Below are 19,351 nucleotides of genomic sequence, written 5' to 3'. Positions count from 1 at the left end.
AAGTTTATGGCAGATGGGAAAAAGCTATTTTTTAGTCTGTTTGTGCGTACACGGATTGACCTAAAGCGTCTGCCTGACAGGAGGAGAGCAAACAAAGAATTTCCAGGGTGAGTTTTGTCCTTGAGAATGTTTTTGGCCCTTCTCACACAGCGAGTCTTATACGAGAGTTCGAGTGATGGCAGTTCAGTCCCTATAATGGCCTCTGCTGTTTTTACGACCCACTGCAGGGCTTCTTTAGCAGCCTTGGTGCAGCTGTTGTACCAGGCCATCATGCAGTTAGTTAAAATGCTCTTTATAGTGCATCTATAGAAATTAACCAGCAGCTTCTGGGGGAGGTCAGCTCTCCTTAGCTTCCTGAGAAAATAGAGGCGTTGTTGTGCTTTGCCTATTATAGCCAAGTTGTTGTCAGCCCAGGACAGGTCCTCTGAGATGGTGACTCCTAGAAACTTAAAGCTGGAAACTCTCTCCACAGCATCTGCATTGATTGTTATCGGACTAAGATTGGTCTTTTTAGTGGTCCTAAAGTCCAGAATAACTTATTTGGTCTTTTTGGTATTTAAAACCAGGTTGTTGGTGTTTGCACCATTCTGTCAGATTCTGAACCTCTTCCCTATATGCAGCTTTACTGTTGTCTGTTACAAGCCCGATGACAGTTGTATCATCCGCAAATTTAACAATAATGTTTGATTGGTGGATGGGTTGACAGTCATGGGTGAAGAGCGCATAGAGAAGGGGACTTAGTACACATCCTTGCGGCACACCAGTGCTCAGGGTTAGGGTAGAGGATGTGTGTTTGCCCATCCTGACAGACTAGGGGCGGTTGGTGAGAAAATCCAGTAACCAGTTGCATATGGACCCACAGTATCAGTATCCATATCGACATCGATAAAATCTTAATGATACCAATCCCTACCAATGAATCAAAATTTTAAATCTTTGATTCATCACGCAGAGTATTTGTACGCCATGGAGCTGGTGAAAGGATTATTCCTTAATGTGTCAAATGCACAAGGAAGTGTGATGGTCTGGGTTTCATTTGATGCAAGAAAAGTTGGTGACTTGCACAGACTGACAGGCATTCTGAATCATAAGGGTTACAATAGTTTGGCTGTTATATCAGCAAGGGGTGGCTAGTTTGATTAATAAAAAATTTGAATAAAATTTTGTATGCTTAATGATTCCTTGACTTATTGTTTATTTGATCTATGCCTTTATTTCATGAAACATTAAGACATTAAATGGCGTGCATTTCCATAAACACTGAAAAAAACTGAGGGGTTCTAAAATTTGACCAGTAGTATAAGTAGAATGAAGTAAATCAACATTTGTATGTGTACTGGGCAAATACATTTTGCTAATGCAGATATAATTTCAACTTTTACTTCTGTCAAGTAAAAATGAAAGTGAAATATATTGCAGAGGGCGGCACGGTGGCGCAGTGGTAGCGCTGCTGCCTCGCAGTTAGGAGACCTGGGTTCGCTTCCCGGGTCCTCCCTGCGTGGAGTTTGCATGTTCTCCCCGTGTCTGCGTGGGTTTCCTCCGGGCGCTCCGGTTTCCTCCCACAGTCCAAAGACATGCAGGTTAGGTGGATTGGCGATTCTAAATTGGCCCTAGTGTGTGCTTGGTGTGTTTGTGTGTATTCTGCGGTGGGTTGGCACCCTGCTCGGGATTGGTTCCTGCCTTGTGCCCTGGGATTGGCTCCAGCAGACCCCCGTGACCCTGTGTTCGGATTCGGCGGGTTGGAAAATGGATGGATGGATATATTGCAGAATGAAATCAAAATACTGTATATGTTGCTCACAAAAAAAGCATTATCATCACATTATAACTTAATAAGCTAGGCTCTGGAAGACACTGATTTGGTCAGAACAGCCTTGAAATTGATCTCCCTATCTAACCTTCTTAAATCTAATTTTAGGGCTGTGGGGAATTGTAGCCTATCACAGCAACACAATTCCATTTCAGGACACACTTTCTCATACATTCTCCCATACACATTGATACCATACTAATTTAAAGACGTTGTTTTTAGAAAAATAATTTCCAATACATAATCTGTGAAAAGACCAATCAGATGTACCAGGTTATGAAAGAATACAAATGATGTATAGACGTGGTTATCTAGACCAAGTACCACTATGTCAGAAAGTATGTATCACAGAAAGACAAACAAACCATAGTAAGTACTCCAAAAGGTTATAAATTCTTAAAACTTGACTGCCTGAAACACTTGTACACTTAAGTTATAATAAAAGACTATATGTCTTGTACTATTACTATCTTATTTTACTGTACTGTGACTATATTAATAACTACTATCATGTTAATGCAAATGCCACAAGAACTCATACATAACATGTTATGTACCAGAAAATTCATAGCTTAAAAAAAGTCAGTTCACCTTCTTCTTGATAGATGGTTTTCAGTGGTGAGGATTTTTTTCCCTCATTACTTTCCAAGGCCTCGTGAAGTTTTTTCTCATACAACTTTCTAGTAGAGCCTAGAATTCCAAGGAAAAATTTTGAGAATGCAAGAAAACACTGCTCAAAATTCATACAATATAAATAATTTTATAGGATATGAATATAGAACAATAATAAAGCTTACCAACAACTGGTCCATGCTTAATCATGTACTGGTCTAGTAGTTCAGCAATTTCTTTGTCTGTCTTATTTGAGAAATTCATTCTGCAAACGTAAACACACCAATATAGTGATAGCAACCTAAGAAAAAGTGATGTAAAACAATCTGAAACTGAGATACATTTTTCAGTATCAATCTATAAACAGTATAATCTGCCTTTAACAAATGATTGAAAGGACAAAAAAAGCATTTAAAATATATTTTGATTTTGTATGGGGTAATCAATCGATCAAAAACTTAAAGTTTCAGAGATGTTTGAAATAGTTAAAACAAAAAAAAAAAAAAACACAATAGATAGTATGCCACATTTCAAGAATGTGTATGTACTTGTGTATGTATGTAATGAAATGTATTAAAGTTTCACTTGTTACTTGTGGTACAGTACTAAAAACTGAGAAAACCAAATCCTTCCGACATGAAGGTCTAGAATGTGTAAATGTGTGGGCATACATAAGTCCTGAGATAGACTGTGCAGTTTAATGCACAATAAATTTTGCTTACAAAATGATCTGATCAGAAATAAGCCACACTTCCTTAATTTAGAATAATTATATAAACAGACTGATATATAGTGTTAGTATTAATATTTATAAAAGGGGCGTGTTTCAGAATCTATGACAAATTAAACATCTACACTGCTATACATGCTTTAAAGATTTAATTCACTATACCTATTACAAATTTATAATTTCAGTCTTGCAGAGCCTATTGTGGCATGAGCAGGAATGATGGATTAATGGATAGACTGGTAGCACTTTATGTGTCCCAAGGGGGAAATTTTGCTTTTTACGAAAGCTCAAAAAAATAAATATCAAACAAAACCACAAAGGTCTTTTAAATGCAGTCACACCATTAGGTGGCCAGCAGAAACTGGAGAAAAAAAAAACAAAAATGTAGATTTCAATAGAGGCAGTACAGTAAAGAAGCAGCAACAACTGCTGCACCTCCATGATGCCTGATGGTAAATTACAGTATGCTGAAAGAGATTTAGTAAAGAAGTGACAAATGAGCAAAAGTCAACTTGGAAAATTCAAAAGTTGTCATAGCTGATTTAGAGGAAAGAGGGAAGAATTTCAAAAAGTAACACTGCATTTAAGAAACCTAACAAAGAATTCCATAGTACAAATGAAATTACTTCAAAATCTTCAAAGGTCAAATTCTGCACTCCACAATTTTTTTTATTTAAATAAATGAATGTGCAACTGACTGTAGCTGCCTGTGTCTGTTAAGTTAGATTTGGTTCCACACAATCAGTACATTTTCTTGCACACAAATAATCTGGTTAATGTGAATAACCCAATTAAGGCAGAAATCTGGCTTTCTAATAATCGGCATTTACATATTTAAGTAATCCTCTGGACGTCTCCATTTATAAAATGCTCCAATGTCATAAAACTGCGCAAAAAAAAGAAAGAGTTAAGCGTCATTATTGGACACCGAGATTTTGAAAATAAGCCCAATTTCTATGATAATTTTATTCTGTTTTTTAAATATGTATATGCCTTTATATTTTAGAAATATGTTACATTTATGCTTTATTAATAAGTTTCTGTTACTGGATTTTTCAGGTCACTCTTTAGCTGCTTGGCTGTGCGATTGAGCACTGCAAAGTACCCAGTACATGGGCTTCTTGCCTTACACCCAGTCTAAAGTATTTTTACTTCAATAAATACTGTTAGGTTACTTGTAACTTTACAAAGCAATCTGACAAGATAACACACGTTACTTTTGATATATTATCCCCTACTGCTCTCAAAATTGCACTAGTGAGCACTATACATTCACAAATTTAGTGATTTTTGAAATATTGAGACAGATTATTTGATCGCTTGAAATATATTTTGTGGACGCTTCTACCCCTGGCTGCTGTGCAAAGCAAATACAAGCTCAGGCTGACAGGGTGCAACTGACATGCGCAGACTACAAAATCCCTAACAGTAACCTGATTATGAATTTACATGGCCACATAATAGGATTATTCGCAGAGATATCTACCTCAGTTAATCTGGTTTCTCTGAGGTCAATACCACAATTTCTCTAAACAAATAAGTGTTTACATTTAATTTTATAAATCAGGTTTCTCTGCATAATTGGTTTATTGAGGTGCATATGCTAAAGGAAGTATCTTAGTCTTCAAATACATACAGCAAGGTACACCCATAGCCATTCCCTAAATATCCAATACAGTTCGGACTAAAGCACCCAATACCGTTGAAAGCACATAGGTTAAATAATGTTCTCCTATACAGTTCATTGAAAATCTGTTGCTTTATAAAGTAACTTAACCTGTCAATAAGCTACTTGTATAATTGAATCTCATAGGCATCTTCACAGCAAGGAGCTGATGTCTTCTATAGGTTTTGTCCCTTGCTTACTAATTGTTACTTTGGCAAAAGACAGCAGTTCCAAAAAAAGATTCAGTTCTGCGGTTCCTATAAAATTCATGCTTCTGTCAATTTTAAAATCAACATCATGGCTGCTAGAGCTATGCAATGTTGGGCATAAAGCATAAACCAACTTTATCACATCAGCAGGCACACTCATGCACATATTCTCACTAACTCATAAAAGGTTATGTTAATTCATAGGCATTAGTAACATAAACTGCACATCTCACAGAAATGAAAGAAAAAACAAAAGAGTAACCAGAAAACCCTCAAACGTGTACTGGGAAAAAACAGCCCGGAAAACAACACTCAGAATGGTACAAACAAATGAACTAATGTCATGTAAAGTAAGATACTTAAAAAAAATAATAATAATAATAATTCAGATTTATATAGCGCTTTTCTCAGTACGCAAAGCGCTATCCACACAGGGAGGAACCGGGAAGTGAACCCACAATCTTCCACAGTCTCCTTACTGCAAAGCTACTTAGTCATCAGTTAACCAAAATGTACACTATTATTCATCTAAAACAATAACAAAGAAAAAATAGTTCTAACAGGAGACAACAATATTAAATAAACTGACTTATTTTTACAGTATTATGAACAAGTTGTTAAAAGCAGCTCTTTCAGTATTTCTTTATTAGTGCCATAAAGATAAAATGGCAGTCTTTAATTCAAACAGAATCTTTTGTTTTAAAAGTACAAACTTGTTTTCAAACATCAATTAAAAATACAAACAAAACAAACCATATAATATATAGAAAAGGTAATAGGTCTATACCTGCACCTTCAAAAAATACATTTAAAAATCCCATGAAAGGCTTAGGGAAAAATAGATTAAAAATCCTTGATTAAGGATGTGGGGTAAAATAGTGTTCTAAAAAGGCAAGTGGCCAATTCAAAATGTGCAGATCAATAAATATGCTTACAGAACAAAAATCCAGCCATCCTTTTAATTAATCCATTTTACATGGGGCAATCAAAAATATGTGAACCTAACCTATTAGAAGAAACACCAGTAAAACTAAACATTTATTTTTCAGTATTATGTCTATAAACATTAATACACTTGTTACAACATTCATAAAACTCTTCTACGCTATGCAAATAAAACATGTCTCGCTGATGCCTGCACTATTATGTAGCTGTCAGATTAGGGAATGAGAGCTAGTCTCATGGGGCCCACCTGCAAGGGTGAGTTTGGTACCTAATTGAATTCACAGTTCTGTAGTGCAGCTTTTGCAGTATCCTTGGTTTGAGTGAGTGAACTGTTGTGAAGCAGAAGAGGGATTGCAAACAACTTTCTTTGATACTTTTTCTCAAGTGCTGAGAAAGCCAAAACAAATCAGCATAATATTGACCAGATATTTGAGGCTTTAGAGGCATGTAATCATTGGGCCATTAAGATTATAAAAGGTTTTGCTCTTGTTATTACAGGCTTTAGCCAGGACCCTGAATTTATCTGGTGCTGGAAAAACATCACACTTTATAGCGACTTTTGATTGAACTCTGGGTCACAACAATGTCTCCCATTCTAAATTCTTTAGCTTGAGATTCTGCTTGAACACTGGATGTGGGGACGCTTAACTTCAGGTTTCAACATTCTCAGTACCAAAACATGCGCAGACCTTGCTCACAATTAACAGTTTATTAAAATGGATTCAATGACCCATAATTAATTCCTATAGTGTCTTTCATCTCATGCGCTATCACTTAGTTTTCTATCGCTCCAGAGTAATATTTTCTTCTGTCACTGACGTCATCTTCAAGAGATATGTCAAAAATTTATTTTTGCAGCTCACCTATTGGTTGTGGCATATAAAGGGGACTGGCTCTGGTACTAGCCAAGAATTACAAATGACAAATAACACAGTACATTGTTTTGCAGATTACATCATATTGATTTTTTTCCTTAAACAAAAACTATAAACCACACATGGTACAAAACTTGTAATTAACATGTCCAGTACACAGGAGCTATTCTTGGCCCCTCAGAAAATCACCACCATTAAATACATCTTTTAGGTTCAAGCTGAAACCATTCTGACCAATCCTTATACTGTTATTTGGGCAAGGAATGTGATTAATTTTGTTTACATTACTGTTGGCAGTTAAACATGTAGGCTTTATTTCTTTAAATTCTACCCATATATAGAAACAGTTAAATCTTTGCTAAAATACTGCTTTATTGTGAATTATCGACAGCACTTTAAATAAGGAGGAAACCTGTCAGAATTGCAATTATGTGCAACCTCTGGCAATAGAATAAGAGAAACATATTTTAATCTGTCCATCCATTGTATTTTGTGAGAAAAAAACAATTTCAGGTTCTCAACAGAAAAAAAAACTATTTGATGTCACTAGAATATTGCAAATTGCATATCTGTGCTTCTCTTGAAAAAGTCTTATGGACCTTTGGGAATGAATGGATTAATTCTTTATAAAATTGTGTGGAGAAGTTACACATTATTTGTAAGAGTAAACTGGGTGAATTACTCATGTTTGGGCTTCCCAAGTTCATTTTTTATAGATGCTACCAATAATAGCCAAACCACTGCTGAGAAGCTTACACAAACTGTTATACACATTTAGAAATTTGAAAAAATGTTTTTTTGTTAATTTTGAATTGTAATGCATTTAAGCCCTAATTATTAAGAAACACTATGTACACTGTATGCCTTTTTAAAATTAACGTCATATTTATTTGTTTGGGTACTTACTTTTTCTGTTTAAAAATGATTTTCCTACATTGAGTTTTGATCTTGTCATCTTTATTTTATGAGTTTGAGGAGCAAACCTCAAGACCATTCTTGCTGTGTGATTTTCTCTAATTTGTAACAAATAATATTAAACAATGTTAAAGGTGGATTGACTCATTAGATGTTCAAATTTGAGGGAAAAATGTCCAAATATTTCATGTTTTACCTGTTAAAAAATAAGAATTACATTTTTAAGATTTCCTTTAGCAGATTTAAATGTGAAAAAATAAAAACATGCTGTATCGCATCTTATGTTTTGTTGAAATCACACCTTATACTTTATCCATGTTGTAATTATGAAGAAAAACGTGTTCTGGCCAAATTATTTATTTATTTTTTTTTTTTTTAATTGCTGGCCCAAATCTATCCAGGCTGGAGCGAACACTAACTGGGACGTTAGTCCTCCTAATTTTGAGTCGTCAATCTAGAGAAGGCGTAGATGTAAACTGGTATCCTCGGCACATGCAAACTCCAGCCTGACAGGGACCACAACAGGGGCAGAACAAGCGTCCCCGAAGGGCTGTGGCAGGGGCCCTAAACACACCACAAGGTCACTACCACTGATGTGTAATTGGCAGGCGCCTTTGTCCGAGCCAACTTACAATATCAATATACGTTATATTTTCTTTTATTCTTAAGATGACGAAAAACAGGATTGTACTGCAAGGCACAGACATGAATCGAACCAACAAATTCGTGGCGCCACTACGCAATACTGCCATTCTAACCACTTTAACATTATTATTGTAACGTCGTAGCGTCACTGTACCCTTTATAATAAAGTCACCACAGTTTCCCTCTATACACCCACATTCACAAGTACCCTGCGCAGTATTTGAATGAGAAACTTGCGCGGGCAGCCTTATATAGATTATGGCCACTTCCACTCCACACGCTATAATGACAACATTGATCGTTTCATCGTTTGATGCGCGATATCTTACGGACAGCATACAATAAACATTTGCTTGCTCAATTTTGCCTTTTTCTTCCTTCTTCACGGAGGAGGCGGGTTTCGTCAACCTTACGCCACGCGTGTGTTCCTCCCAACTGAGCCGCTCCAAAAGTTGGGATTCCGTTTTCAAAAAAACAACAGACACTTGACTGTCCATTTCCGAATAATCTAAAATAAAAAAGAAACGTTGGAGACTACGCAAAATAAATCTGTCAGAGTTTAACGGGTGTAGGTTACGAATACATCTCGTTTTCCGTGCAAAATTGTTTTAATTACCTAAAATAACCATATTAATAGTAAGGCCGCAGGGTGCCGTCACGTTTATGCGGTGTAACTTCAAATTAAATACTATTGCACGAACGGGGCGTTGTCCCAATTCGCCATCTAAGCGAGTATGGGTGGAGGTCGATGTGTCCCCGACCTCGGTGTATAAACAGTGGCGCCATCGTGTCTTTCCTTTAAGGTGGCGTGAAGGCCCGGCTCCAGAGAACTCCAAGCGATAAACACCAGCTTACCTTGTGGTAAAAGACGCCTTTTCACTGGAATGGCAAAGGTTACACAAGCAAATCTGAACTTTGAAATCGAAAACAAAAAAGATTAAAGAATGAAAAATCCTTCGGAAAGCGATATGTTGTGGTCGGCCCAATGAAATGAGACTTAGAAAACACGTGACCTGGGCGCTTCGCTGGCGTCCCGCTTTTCTAAACGCGGTGTTCAAGCGCACCCTAGCGTTAGCGTAACTTTTTTTTTTCTCCTAATATGGAAATGAATCGCAGTCTTTGACTGGCTCCTTTCAATTCCTGCTAGTTTTGGCAGACAGCGTATAGGGCGTTGTCCCTGGCAAATAACGGCTGTTACTAAAGTAGAAACAGACACACGGCTTTGTGGATAAACGTCACAAATATGCAACTGTAGAATTTTCTACATCGACCTTCTGCCCAGTGATGGACTGCATGAATCTCATTTGAAAAGGAATGGATGCACCTGAAAACCATAATGTAGGTAAAGCCAATGCAATATTTACTGTATTGCAGACTAAAGCCTTCCCATGGCTGTAGTTTGAGAGCGACTGGCCAACGAAACGTTGAGTACTTTTTATTTTATACATTTGAGTGCATTTCTGAGAAGTACCCAAATACTGTAAGGTCGCTAAACTTGAAACAGGGCACATTAATTCATAAATATACCCATATTTGAAATCTTATGAAAGGTAAACATTCCCTTAGACCTTATCACATTTAAAAGAAACAGCTAAATATCAATATATCTAGAATAAATATGCAAGGATCAAGAGCAAGCTAACCTGAATGGGACACCCATCGATCATAAAGAATTTTGACATCTCTGCACTTATCTAACCTAGAGTCCCTAGAAGGCAAACTACTACTTCTACTAATATCATAAATACCTCTCTTTGTTATAATAAATTGTGCATTTTCATAAATACCTCTCTTTGTTATAATAAATTGTGCATTTGAATGCAAACGTTTGGGCACCCCAGGGCAATTTACATGTTTACACTCAGTCTGGAACTTAAAGGAAATTTGCACAACTTCTGCAGATTATAAACTTATACATGGCCCTCTGCGCACATTACTGTGTAAAACTGTAGATGGTAGTACATATTTTCATCCAACGTGCAGCAAACACATTTAGAAAATATTAACAAATATGTCAACATTACTCTTTAAGTATACATTTCAGCTCATTATAAATCTGAACCAATCTAGTAGGTAGGTACTATAAGCCTCTGGGGCCACATTTGGAACATTGTATGCAGTGTTGGGCTTCCAAGTCAGATGTTTTCTTTGTTTTTAATCATTCTAGTGTGTATAGGAGAGGGGTTTGTTGTTTGTCGTAATATAATAATATTTATTGAGATTCTGTAAAAAGACAAATTTAGATTTCATCAGATTATATAAATTTAATTAATCCCAAGGGGAAATTTAGATGCATACAGCAGCAGAAATTTAAAACCAATCAATCTATAAATAGATAGAAAAATTCACAATAAATAAAGTACTTTGCAGAAACAGCAAAATGAACTCAAAAGAGTATAAGTATTTAGTGTAGGACTTCAGGAGGAAGTATTAAATTGCATGATAGCAACTAGCAGAAAAGATTCCCAGAGGTGCTTCATAGCACACCATGGAGGAATGAACCTGTGGCTAAAAGAGTCCCAAGAGAGCGCCACTTGGAGGGGATGGAGGGGATTTTTTATTATGGCATCCAGTTTTGCCAATCTTTTTCACAACAGCTTCCTGTGTGTCCAGGGTTAGCCAGGCTTTATTGATAACTTTGTCCAGGCATTGTGCGTCTTTTGAACTTGAGTTACTTCCCAAGGAGACCACAGTGTAGAACAATACATCGGTTACTTCAGACTGGTAAAACGTCCCCAGGAGCATGCTGCACAAATCAAATCAAAAGAGCAGAACCTCCTAAGGAAGTACAGTCTGCTCTGGGCCTTCTTATACTGCATCACTGTGTTGTCGGACCAGTCCAGTTTTCTCTTTATGTTGAACCCCCATATATTTAGAGCTCTGCCCCACCTCCACATCCTACCTTTGAATGGTGACTGGTCTCTCAGAGGCTCTTTGGCATGCTGAAAGTTCACCACCAACTCTTGTCTTGTCTTGTCTTGTCTTGCTGATGCTGTAGGTGGTTTTCCCCGCACCACAAGATAAAGTCCTCTACAAGCCTCCAGTACTCAGACTCATCTCCATTATTAATGTAAGCTATGGTGGAGGAGTGGCAAGCACTGGTATTGTACTGGATGTCCATTGTGTAGAGGGTAAACAGGAGGAGAGACAGCACTGGTCCCTGAGGTGCCCCAGTGTTACATACCATCATTTCTGACACAAAGTCCTTAATCCTCACAAACTGCTTTCTGCTGGTCAGGTAGTGAATGATCCAGGAGATTGTGGAAGCATTAAGATGAATAGCCTTAAGTTTTTTTCCCAGTCGATGAGGCAAAATGGTGTTAAATGCATTGGAAAAATATCAAACATTATCCTTACTGTGGTGTTGGCTTTGTCCCCAGACTCATTCATTTATCCATCTAGTATGGGACTGTTTATCCATCAGTAAATGACTGTAGAAAATCCAAAACTGCAGGGCATTAGCAATTAGAAAAATATTTAACAACAACCAAGTTATATTGGAACAAGTCATCCAGAAATTTAAAGAAAGGAAATCAGGAGATTTTAAGAAAAAGTCAGTGCCAGCTTGGCAGCAATGGTGCCCAAAGATGAAAGGCTATGTTGTATAGTGTTGAGGGGGAGAGTGGAATGGTTCGGGAGGCAAAAAAAAAAATGAATTTGAAAGTTGGTTGATTCCATTTGTGCAGAGTTTGCACATTCTCCTTATGTTTGCATGTGTTGGATTAAAAATTACTCAGAATTGGCTTGGTGTAAATGTGTGCATGAGTGGACCCTCCAGTAAAGTAGCATGTCCTCTAGGATTTGCCTTGAGTATAAAGCTGCTGTGATAGGAACTGATGCTTCGTTAGACTGAATTGTTCAAAGGTTTTGTAACATTTCCTTCCTTTTTAAGAAATGGCAGTAGTCCCATATACTGTTGCCCACACTAATATCAGTGGTCTGGTTTTTGAAAACCACCTTTACATTTTCTTTTAGGGATGATTACATTTAATTTAAGATGGACACATAAGTTGGATGCTTATTTAACTTAGATCTGATAAACGAGTACTGCACTACCTGTTACAAAACAACAAAAATTAATAGTAGGTAAAACATTGGACAGCAGTTGCCACTGTCCAGATATTTACAACCACAGTAGATTAGTAACTCATTTCCGTAACATTTATTCCTTCTTTTTAATCACTTTTCAGTTTATAATTAAATACAACCAGACTACACTGCACTTCCCAATTGAATCTTAAATTTGGATAGAACACTATTATAATACAAAAAAAAAATTTAAATTCCACAATGAAAATTCCATATTTTCAAGGAATGATAATGTGCAAAAATTTCTGTGTCCATACAGAGAAAACATCCAGAAATGTATCTCATAAAATATCTTATATTTTTAGGGCATTGATCTGGAAAACAGGAAAATCACAAGGTATAGACTATTACAGTATATTATATGCTGCACTGACTGACTCCATTCATGTTAGGCCCATAACGGCTATGTGTGGAATGGACAGACATAATCAATTTGCTAGTTCATTAATGTTACATGTTTACTGATGCCCATTTAGTCACAGGATTTGTTAAAAAGAGCAATGCAAATTAACTAATATTTTTACACTCTGTAGCAAAGTCAGTTGATAATATTTACACACCAGTTGTCTGTTAAAATGTGCAGTAAAAGATAAATTCTGAGTCTGAGTGTCTAGGCCTGCGAGTATCCTGGATAATAACCAAGATCCAGGCCTTTAATGACCATTTGGGCACAGTCATCAGCAGTGTGTCTCTCTGTGGAGAGAGTGTTGACCTTGTTGAGAGGTTTACTTACCTTGGCAGTGACATTCATGTCTCTGGTGATTCTTCCTATGAAGTCAGTAGATGGATTGGGAGAGCATGGGGGTCATGAGGTCGCTGGAAATGGGTTTGGGGCTCTCCCAATATCTTTGCAAAAGGACAAAGGTCCATATCTTTAGAGTCCTGGTGCTTGCTGTTTTGCTGTATGGTTGTGAGACATGGACGCTATCCAGTGACTTGGATGAAGACTGGATTCCTTCGGTACTATATCTCTTTGGAGAATCCTTGGGTACTGCTGTTTGACTTTGTGTCGAAAGAGCGGTTTCTCTTGGAGTCCCGAATGAGGCACATCACCTGCACTGTGAGGGAGCATCAGTTACGCCACTACAGCCATATGGCACAATTCACCAAGGGTGATCAGGCTCACAGGATCCTCATTGTTGAGGATCGGAGCAGCTAGACCAGGCTAAGGTGACACCCTTGTAACACCTGGCTGTGGCAGATAGATGGTCATTTCCGGAGGGTGGGACCAGACCGTATGTCTGCCTCGGTGGTTGCCAACCTGGATCCCGAGCTGTTTCATCATGTGGTGGGTGTGGCAATGCGCTGTACCAGTATTTGCTCCCCAACCTGACCTGTGTATTATAAATTATATTCTTGTATATTATATGGAAAATTTAAAGGGCTCATCTGTCATTGTATCATTCTTCTGCTGCTACAACCAATGACATCTTTCTCTGTTTACACAGAAACAAGAAATCACATAGTTAGGGCAGATAACTATTAATACTTAAAGTACAATTCTGATAAAAGTCTATGGACTGTGATCTGATTATGTAAATTATATATATAATAGATAATGATACTCTGACTACAAATAAATAGCTCCAAAATATATGTATGTTTTCCATTATTGGAAACCATATTAAAAGTTAGAGATATTTTAAAATACATTTAAAGATATCTTAATATCACTTATAGATATCTAATAATACTTCTATTTCATTATGTCTTAAATGCATTTTCAGATATATCAGATGCCATTTTAAAGATATCTTTAAATTACTTCCCGGACAAATTTGTACAATTTTCCTATGGTTAAAAAAGTGCCCGGGGGTTAAGGTGGAAGAAGCAAGACCAGCAGATGATTTTCTTAGTAGCAGGCAGGGACATTATCCCAGGAACTGGCAAAGGTCAATATGATAAGAGGAACATGATTGTGAAACCTAAGAAATCATTAGACAAGGAAAAAAAAATGACAGTCAGAAGTTCAGAACCAGAAAGTAGACCTAATAAAATGACCAAGTATTAAGAGAGTTTTAGAGTTTTAACTTCAAAACTAGGTGGTGTAGGCTATTGTGCCACTATTTTAAATTCCCTAGATACAGTGGCATTACACGTAACAACATGGATCATGTCACTGATAATTGAAATGCCAGTTGCTAACAAACAGGATGGGTGTGCCCATGATAAAAATACAAGCACACATGTGTTGAAGTCACTTTTACATTGTGAAAGATGAGTAATAATAAAAAAAATACATTCTGCATTTGCTAAAACTAAAAACAAAAATCAGTTCCACTTACCTCAGAATCATTGCGACTTTAAATTATTGTAGCCTCTTACCCCCTGAGTATCCTGGTACTGGGCCAAGTGATTGTTTAAAAATCTTTTGCTATATCATTCAAGTAAACTATGCCATGCACCTCAGAGGTGAAAAAACTGCCCTGGCATTACTTGTACATGAGATATTCTATATCAGAAAACAAATATTTAATATTTAAAAAAAATACAGTGAGTGCCTATTTTTTTCTCCTAGTTTAGCAACAGTTTCTAAGTAAAGGAATGTTTAAATTTGACACAAACACATATTCTTTAACATTTGAGAAGTTATCTGTCAGGTTTTGGTGAAAAATTGACTGTCTTACTTTTATTTTTTTTAATAAATTAGAGATTGCTGAACAATACACATCCTCAGAGTGTAATTAAGTACATTTTTGATATCTCAGGGACATTTTGAGATATCTTGAAATGAATGTCCTGTGGATTTTGAGATTTTTGAAAAATGCAATTCAAGATATCACAAAATGGCTTTTTTGTAATTTACAATATCTTAAAATGTGAATTACTCAGGAAAATACAATACTTTAAGGTGCTTTGAAATGTATTTCAGATATTTCAAATTGCATTTGAAGTTATCTCAAAATGCTCTTGATTGTTGTTTCAGGATACCTGGAAATATAATCAAAATGTCTTAAAAAGCATTTCAGATATTATCACATTTTTAGATACAGTATCTCATAATAATTTCCTGATGTCTTAAATTAGTTTCTTCTCCTTTTGAGAAGATACAGGGCATTATGGCAAGGTACCTGAATGTGATTTTGAGATAACTAATATGCAATATAGAAATCTCAAATACATTTTCAGATATTTTAGAATAGCATTTTGTGAAATGCATTTTAAGATATTCCAAAATAACTTCATTATTTTAAGATATCTCATCTACATCTTTAAGACATCTTAAAATATACCAGAAGTCCAATTGAAAAAACATAACATTTTTACAGGTAGTGATTTTGTAATCTCAAAATTAATTGCAGATATGTTAAAATATGTGAGATGTGATTTTGTGGTTCTTCAGAATGTATTTGAGAAATATTGAAATATTCAGGAATTATTTTGGGATATATGAAATCTATTTGAGGTATGTTGGAATGAATTTGGGATATCTCAAAATTTATACAGACTAGGGGGCTCTGCCCCCTGCTCACTTCGCCCGCCAACCCCCATGTGGGCCCTACACGCTAGTCATTTCCTGGATCTGCTGCTTGTGATGAATCGTGCTTTGCTTTTGGATACACACGAATATAAACTCTGTCTTTGACATCCCTGTCTTTTGAAACTATTATCTCTGACAATTCATCACATGTTGGTTTATTATATATGCGAGTGTGATCTTTCGGATTCATTTAGAAATCCAAGAAAACTTCTTTGTTCATGTTTTTCAGATAAATTTCATGTAAAGTGCGATACTGTAAGACGTATAGATTTGTATCCATTATTGGCTGTAGAATTTCTAATACGTCTGATCATTTAATTCTTTCGATCCTATGTTGCATCGCTTCTCCATGATCATAAATATAAACCTGACTGAATTGTGGTTTCTTTGAAATTAATCTTGTAGTAGCTTAAATTGTTGCGAGACCACAGATTCTCATAGCGTATGGTCCTGAATTGTGTAAATCTACGTTTTGAGCATTGAATGATGCAAACGCGAACAAATTATTGTAGATTCAGATATTTTGCCTGTAGTTTTTGTGGATTTCACTTTCACCAAACTACAAATCTTTTATTTCTTGCATATATGCCTCTTCATTGGGAAGAAACACTACTTTTCCCTGATGGCAACATGACTTAAACTTTAAAGCCGACCAATATCTACATACTTCTGTCATATCACCTATGTCCATATATTCAGTCTCTTTTCACTGTTCCATTTTTCCACCAAGTAATAATTTCCGTTTGTTACCACTAATGCGATCTTTGCTATCAGTTTTTTGAGACTTTTCAATTTTAGTACTTTCATAATCTGTAGCCTGCTCTGCATATGTATTATGCCAACGTTTCTGAACTTCTTTGCGACATTCTACTTTGTCTTCTACTCTTTGTCTTTTATTTTCGCCCCTGCAAAAATGTATAAGTGCTGAGAGCACAGGAATTGTGTCTGACAGTAGCATTCACATGAATGAGAGGTGAGTGGACCGTGGGCGTGCTTAAATCTCTTGACAATAAAGTCTCGTCTCGTGGGACTTAAAATTATCTCTCTGAAAAAGTCTTGTCTCATCCCAGGATTTTTTTATATAATAGAGAGATATTTTAAAATTCAAGGGTAGTTATTTTTAGATGCCTGCACAGAATTGCACCATGCATTATATTTAAGGGCAAAGTGTACAAAGTGTCTAAAATAGCAGCATAGCTGTCAATGTATGAAGTGCACAGTTAGCATGAGTTTTGCGTGAGGAATGGAGAACAACGTGAGATGGCACATTGTGGGCAGAGAGATCTGTGAATGCATGCAGCACACTTGCAATGCATTCACAGATGCGGCAGACATGACAGTGTATACCCATGCAAGAATAAACATTCAGATTTCTTTGCATGTCTACTCATCTGTCATCAAAATGTGTGATTCAATATGTGCAATTGTTTGTGTATGTAATTTGATACATGCACCAGCATTTCAGTAGTGCTGTACTCAAATACTATTTTTTTTTCTCCTAAAAGGCAGCTCTTTTATGGTCAAATACCACATAGCATTGGTTCTTTAATTTCTAGAAAAAAAGTCCACCATTTATTCTTACATTTGCACTCATAGTTGGGTTTGCTGTGGTTGTGAAAACTGCTCCATTTTTCACTTACAGCTTTACTACTCCATCTATTATGTAGCACTTCACATGTTCTCCCTTCCCCATATCAAATTCATTCTGGCTGTGTACTTCATATTTCATAGTATGTGATAAACTTTGTTATGCCATTTCAAGTGAGTTTATGGTATTTTTTTTACCTAATAGAAATAACTGGCACACCGACAATTTTCAGATTTGGTTTGTCTTCATTAAGCATAGTGAAACAATCTGAGTGATTAGAAGTGTGACAATTTCCATTGATAATTTCATTGTTGTCTGTTGAGGAAAGACAGCAGTTCACATCTGGCAAAAATTGTCCAGTAATGTCAATAACAGCAGCAGGAGAGGATTGTTGAGGTAAAAAGAAAAGGGAAATGAAGTGAAGTGCAAATCAGGAAAACGAGAGAGCAATTCACACCCTGGTACCAACATTAAGTGGTGGTCATTGTGATGGCAATAGGGGGCCTATCATCTAAAAACAAAAATATCAATCATGGTTCCTGAATGGTATTTCAAAGTTGCAACACACAGGCAATTGAAGTGCAGTAATTTAGGAGCATGATATACAAACTGAAAAAAGTTTAAAAACACAACATAAATTTGTGTCAGCTGTGATGCTTCTGGTGTTACTTTTTTCATTCTCTCTACTTTTTGCAGTGTCCCTTCAAAGAGTGTACTATGGTACACAGTTTGAGAACCACTTCTGTAGAGAGCCAGAACTGCATGATGTAATGTGAGATATTGTGAGTGACCACATCTTATCCTGCATTTCTCTGATTTCTATCTGTGTGTAAGTGTGTTCTTGTTAATTAGCAGGCACAAGAAAATGACAATGCAGCCTGCTATTAAACATACAGTATTATCTGAAGGTGGCATGGTGACACAGTGGTTAGTATTAATGGCTCGGCGCTCAGATCAGATTTTTGGGCACCATAATCTGATCAACATATTTGGCAAACACTTTCCTAGCCCTCAGGGACACTTAAAGGACTATTGCACCATTATAATCCACTCAAAACTAGTTCAGTTTCTCCTTCCCTATTGACTTCAGTGCATTTTACCGAAATTCCCAAAATGTCTGCGTTTTCGCCAAACTCGAAGTAAAGAGAATTCATTGGGTTTTGCTCATCACTAATCAATTGTTTAAATCTTTTTACACACACAGCTGACCATTGGGGAAATATGGCGACATATTATAATTTAACCCAGGCCCAGCGCCAGTTGTAACTACTTCATTTAAATGAAACTGAAAATGATATACACCTCTAAATTTTATAACCAACTTGTAGGCACCAGCTCTCCCAAGTTCAGGATTACATCAGGAAAATCATTTGAGATTTGGGAAGTAATCCTGGCCAGGAGAGCAATAAAGATATTCAAAGTATGATTTTTTTGATAAGTATTGTCATTCATTTTTCATAATGTTAACAATATGATATACCACTGTATTCCTTATTTTCTGTCATAATGCTAAGTGTGTAGTAGCACTAGAGATTAAAGAACTCCATTTCCCAAGTGCCTTGAGGGTATTACCCTTACTGGATATCTGCTATGGATGCTAGGGGTGCTGGGGACAAGAAGGGCGGACGGGAACTTAAAAACGGCTATGCAGCCAAGGACCCCTCGTTGTTCGTGTTCACCAGTTTGTCTTGTCTGCGATACCATCTGTGGGATGTCATTTTTATCAAGGATCATCAAACTTGTAAGGATGTATGGACTGTCTTGCAGTGGCGTAGCTGGTGGGGGC

The 19,351-nt window shown here is 36.6% G+C and overlaps 1 protein-coding gene across 1 annotated transcript in view; it reads right to left on the bottom strand.

The window, feature by feature from the left end:
- The window catches only part of emd (emerin), a 37,463-nt gene extending 28,019 nt beyond the window's left edge, over window positions 1–9,444 (bottom strand). The window contains exons 1-3 of the mRNA XM_028813247.2: window positions 9,263–9,444; window positions 2,608–2,687; window positions 2,402–2,500 (exon numbers count right to left, since the gene is read on the bottom strand). Coding sequence (XP_028669080.2) covers window positions 2,402–2,500; window positions 2,608–2,686 — 178 coding nt within the window. The 5' untranslated portion in view covers window position 2,687; window positions 9,263–9,444. The remainder of the gene's footprint in view (window positions 1–2,401; window positions 2,501–2,607; window positions 2,688–9,262) is intronic.
- Between the last annotated feature and the right edge of the window lie 9,907 nt (window positions 9,445–19,351).

The sequence above is a fragment of the Erpetoichthys calabaricus genome, chromosome 11 (genome assembly GCF_900747795.2).
Source record: "Erpetoichthys calabaricus chromosome 11, fErpCal1.3, whole genome shotgun sequence".
Classification (NCBI taxonomy): domain Eukaryota; kingdom Metazoa; phylum Chordata; class Cladistia; order Polypteriformes; family Polypteridae; genus Erpetoichthys; species Erpetoichthys calabaricus.
The sequence above is the reverse complement of the archived record's forward strand: the minus strand, read 5'-3'. Positions and strand labels throughout refer to the sequence as shown.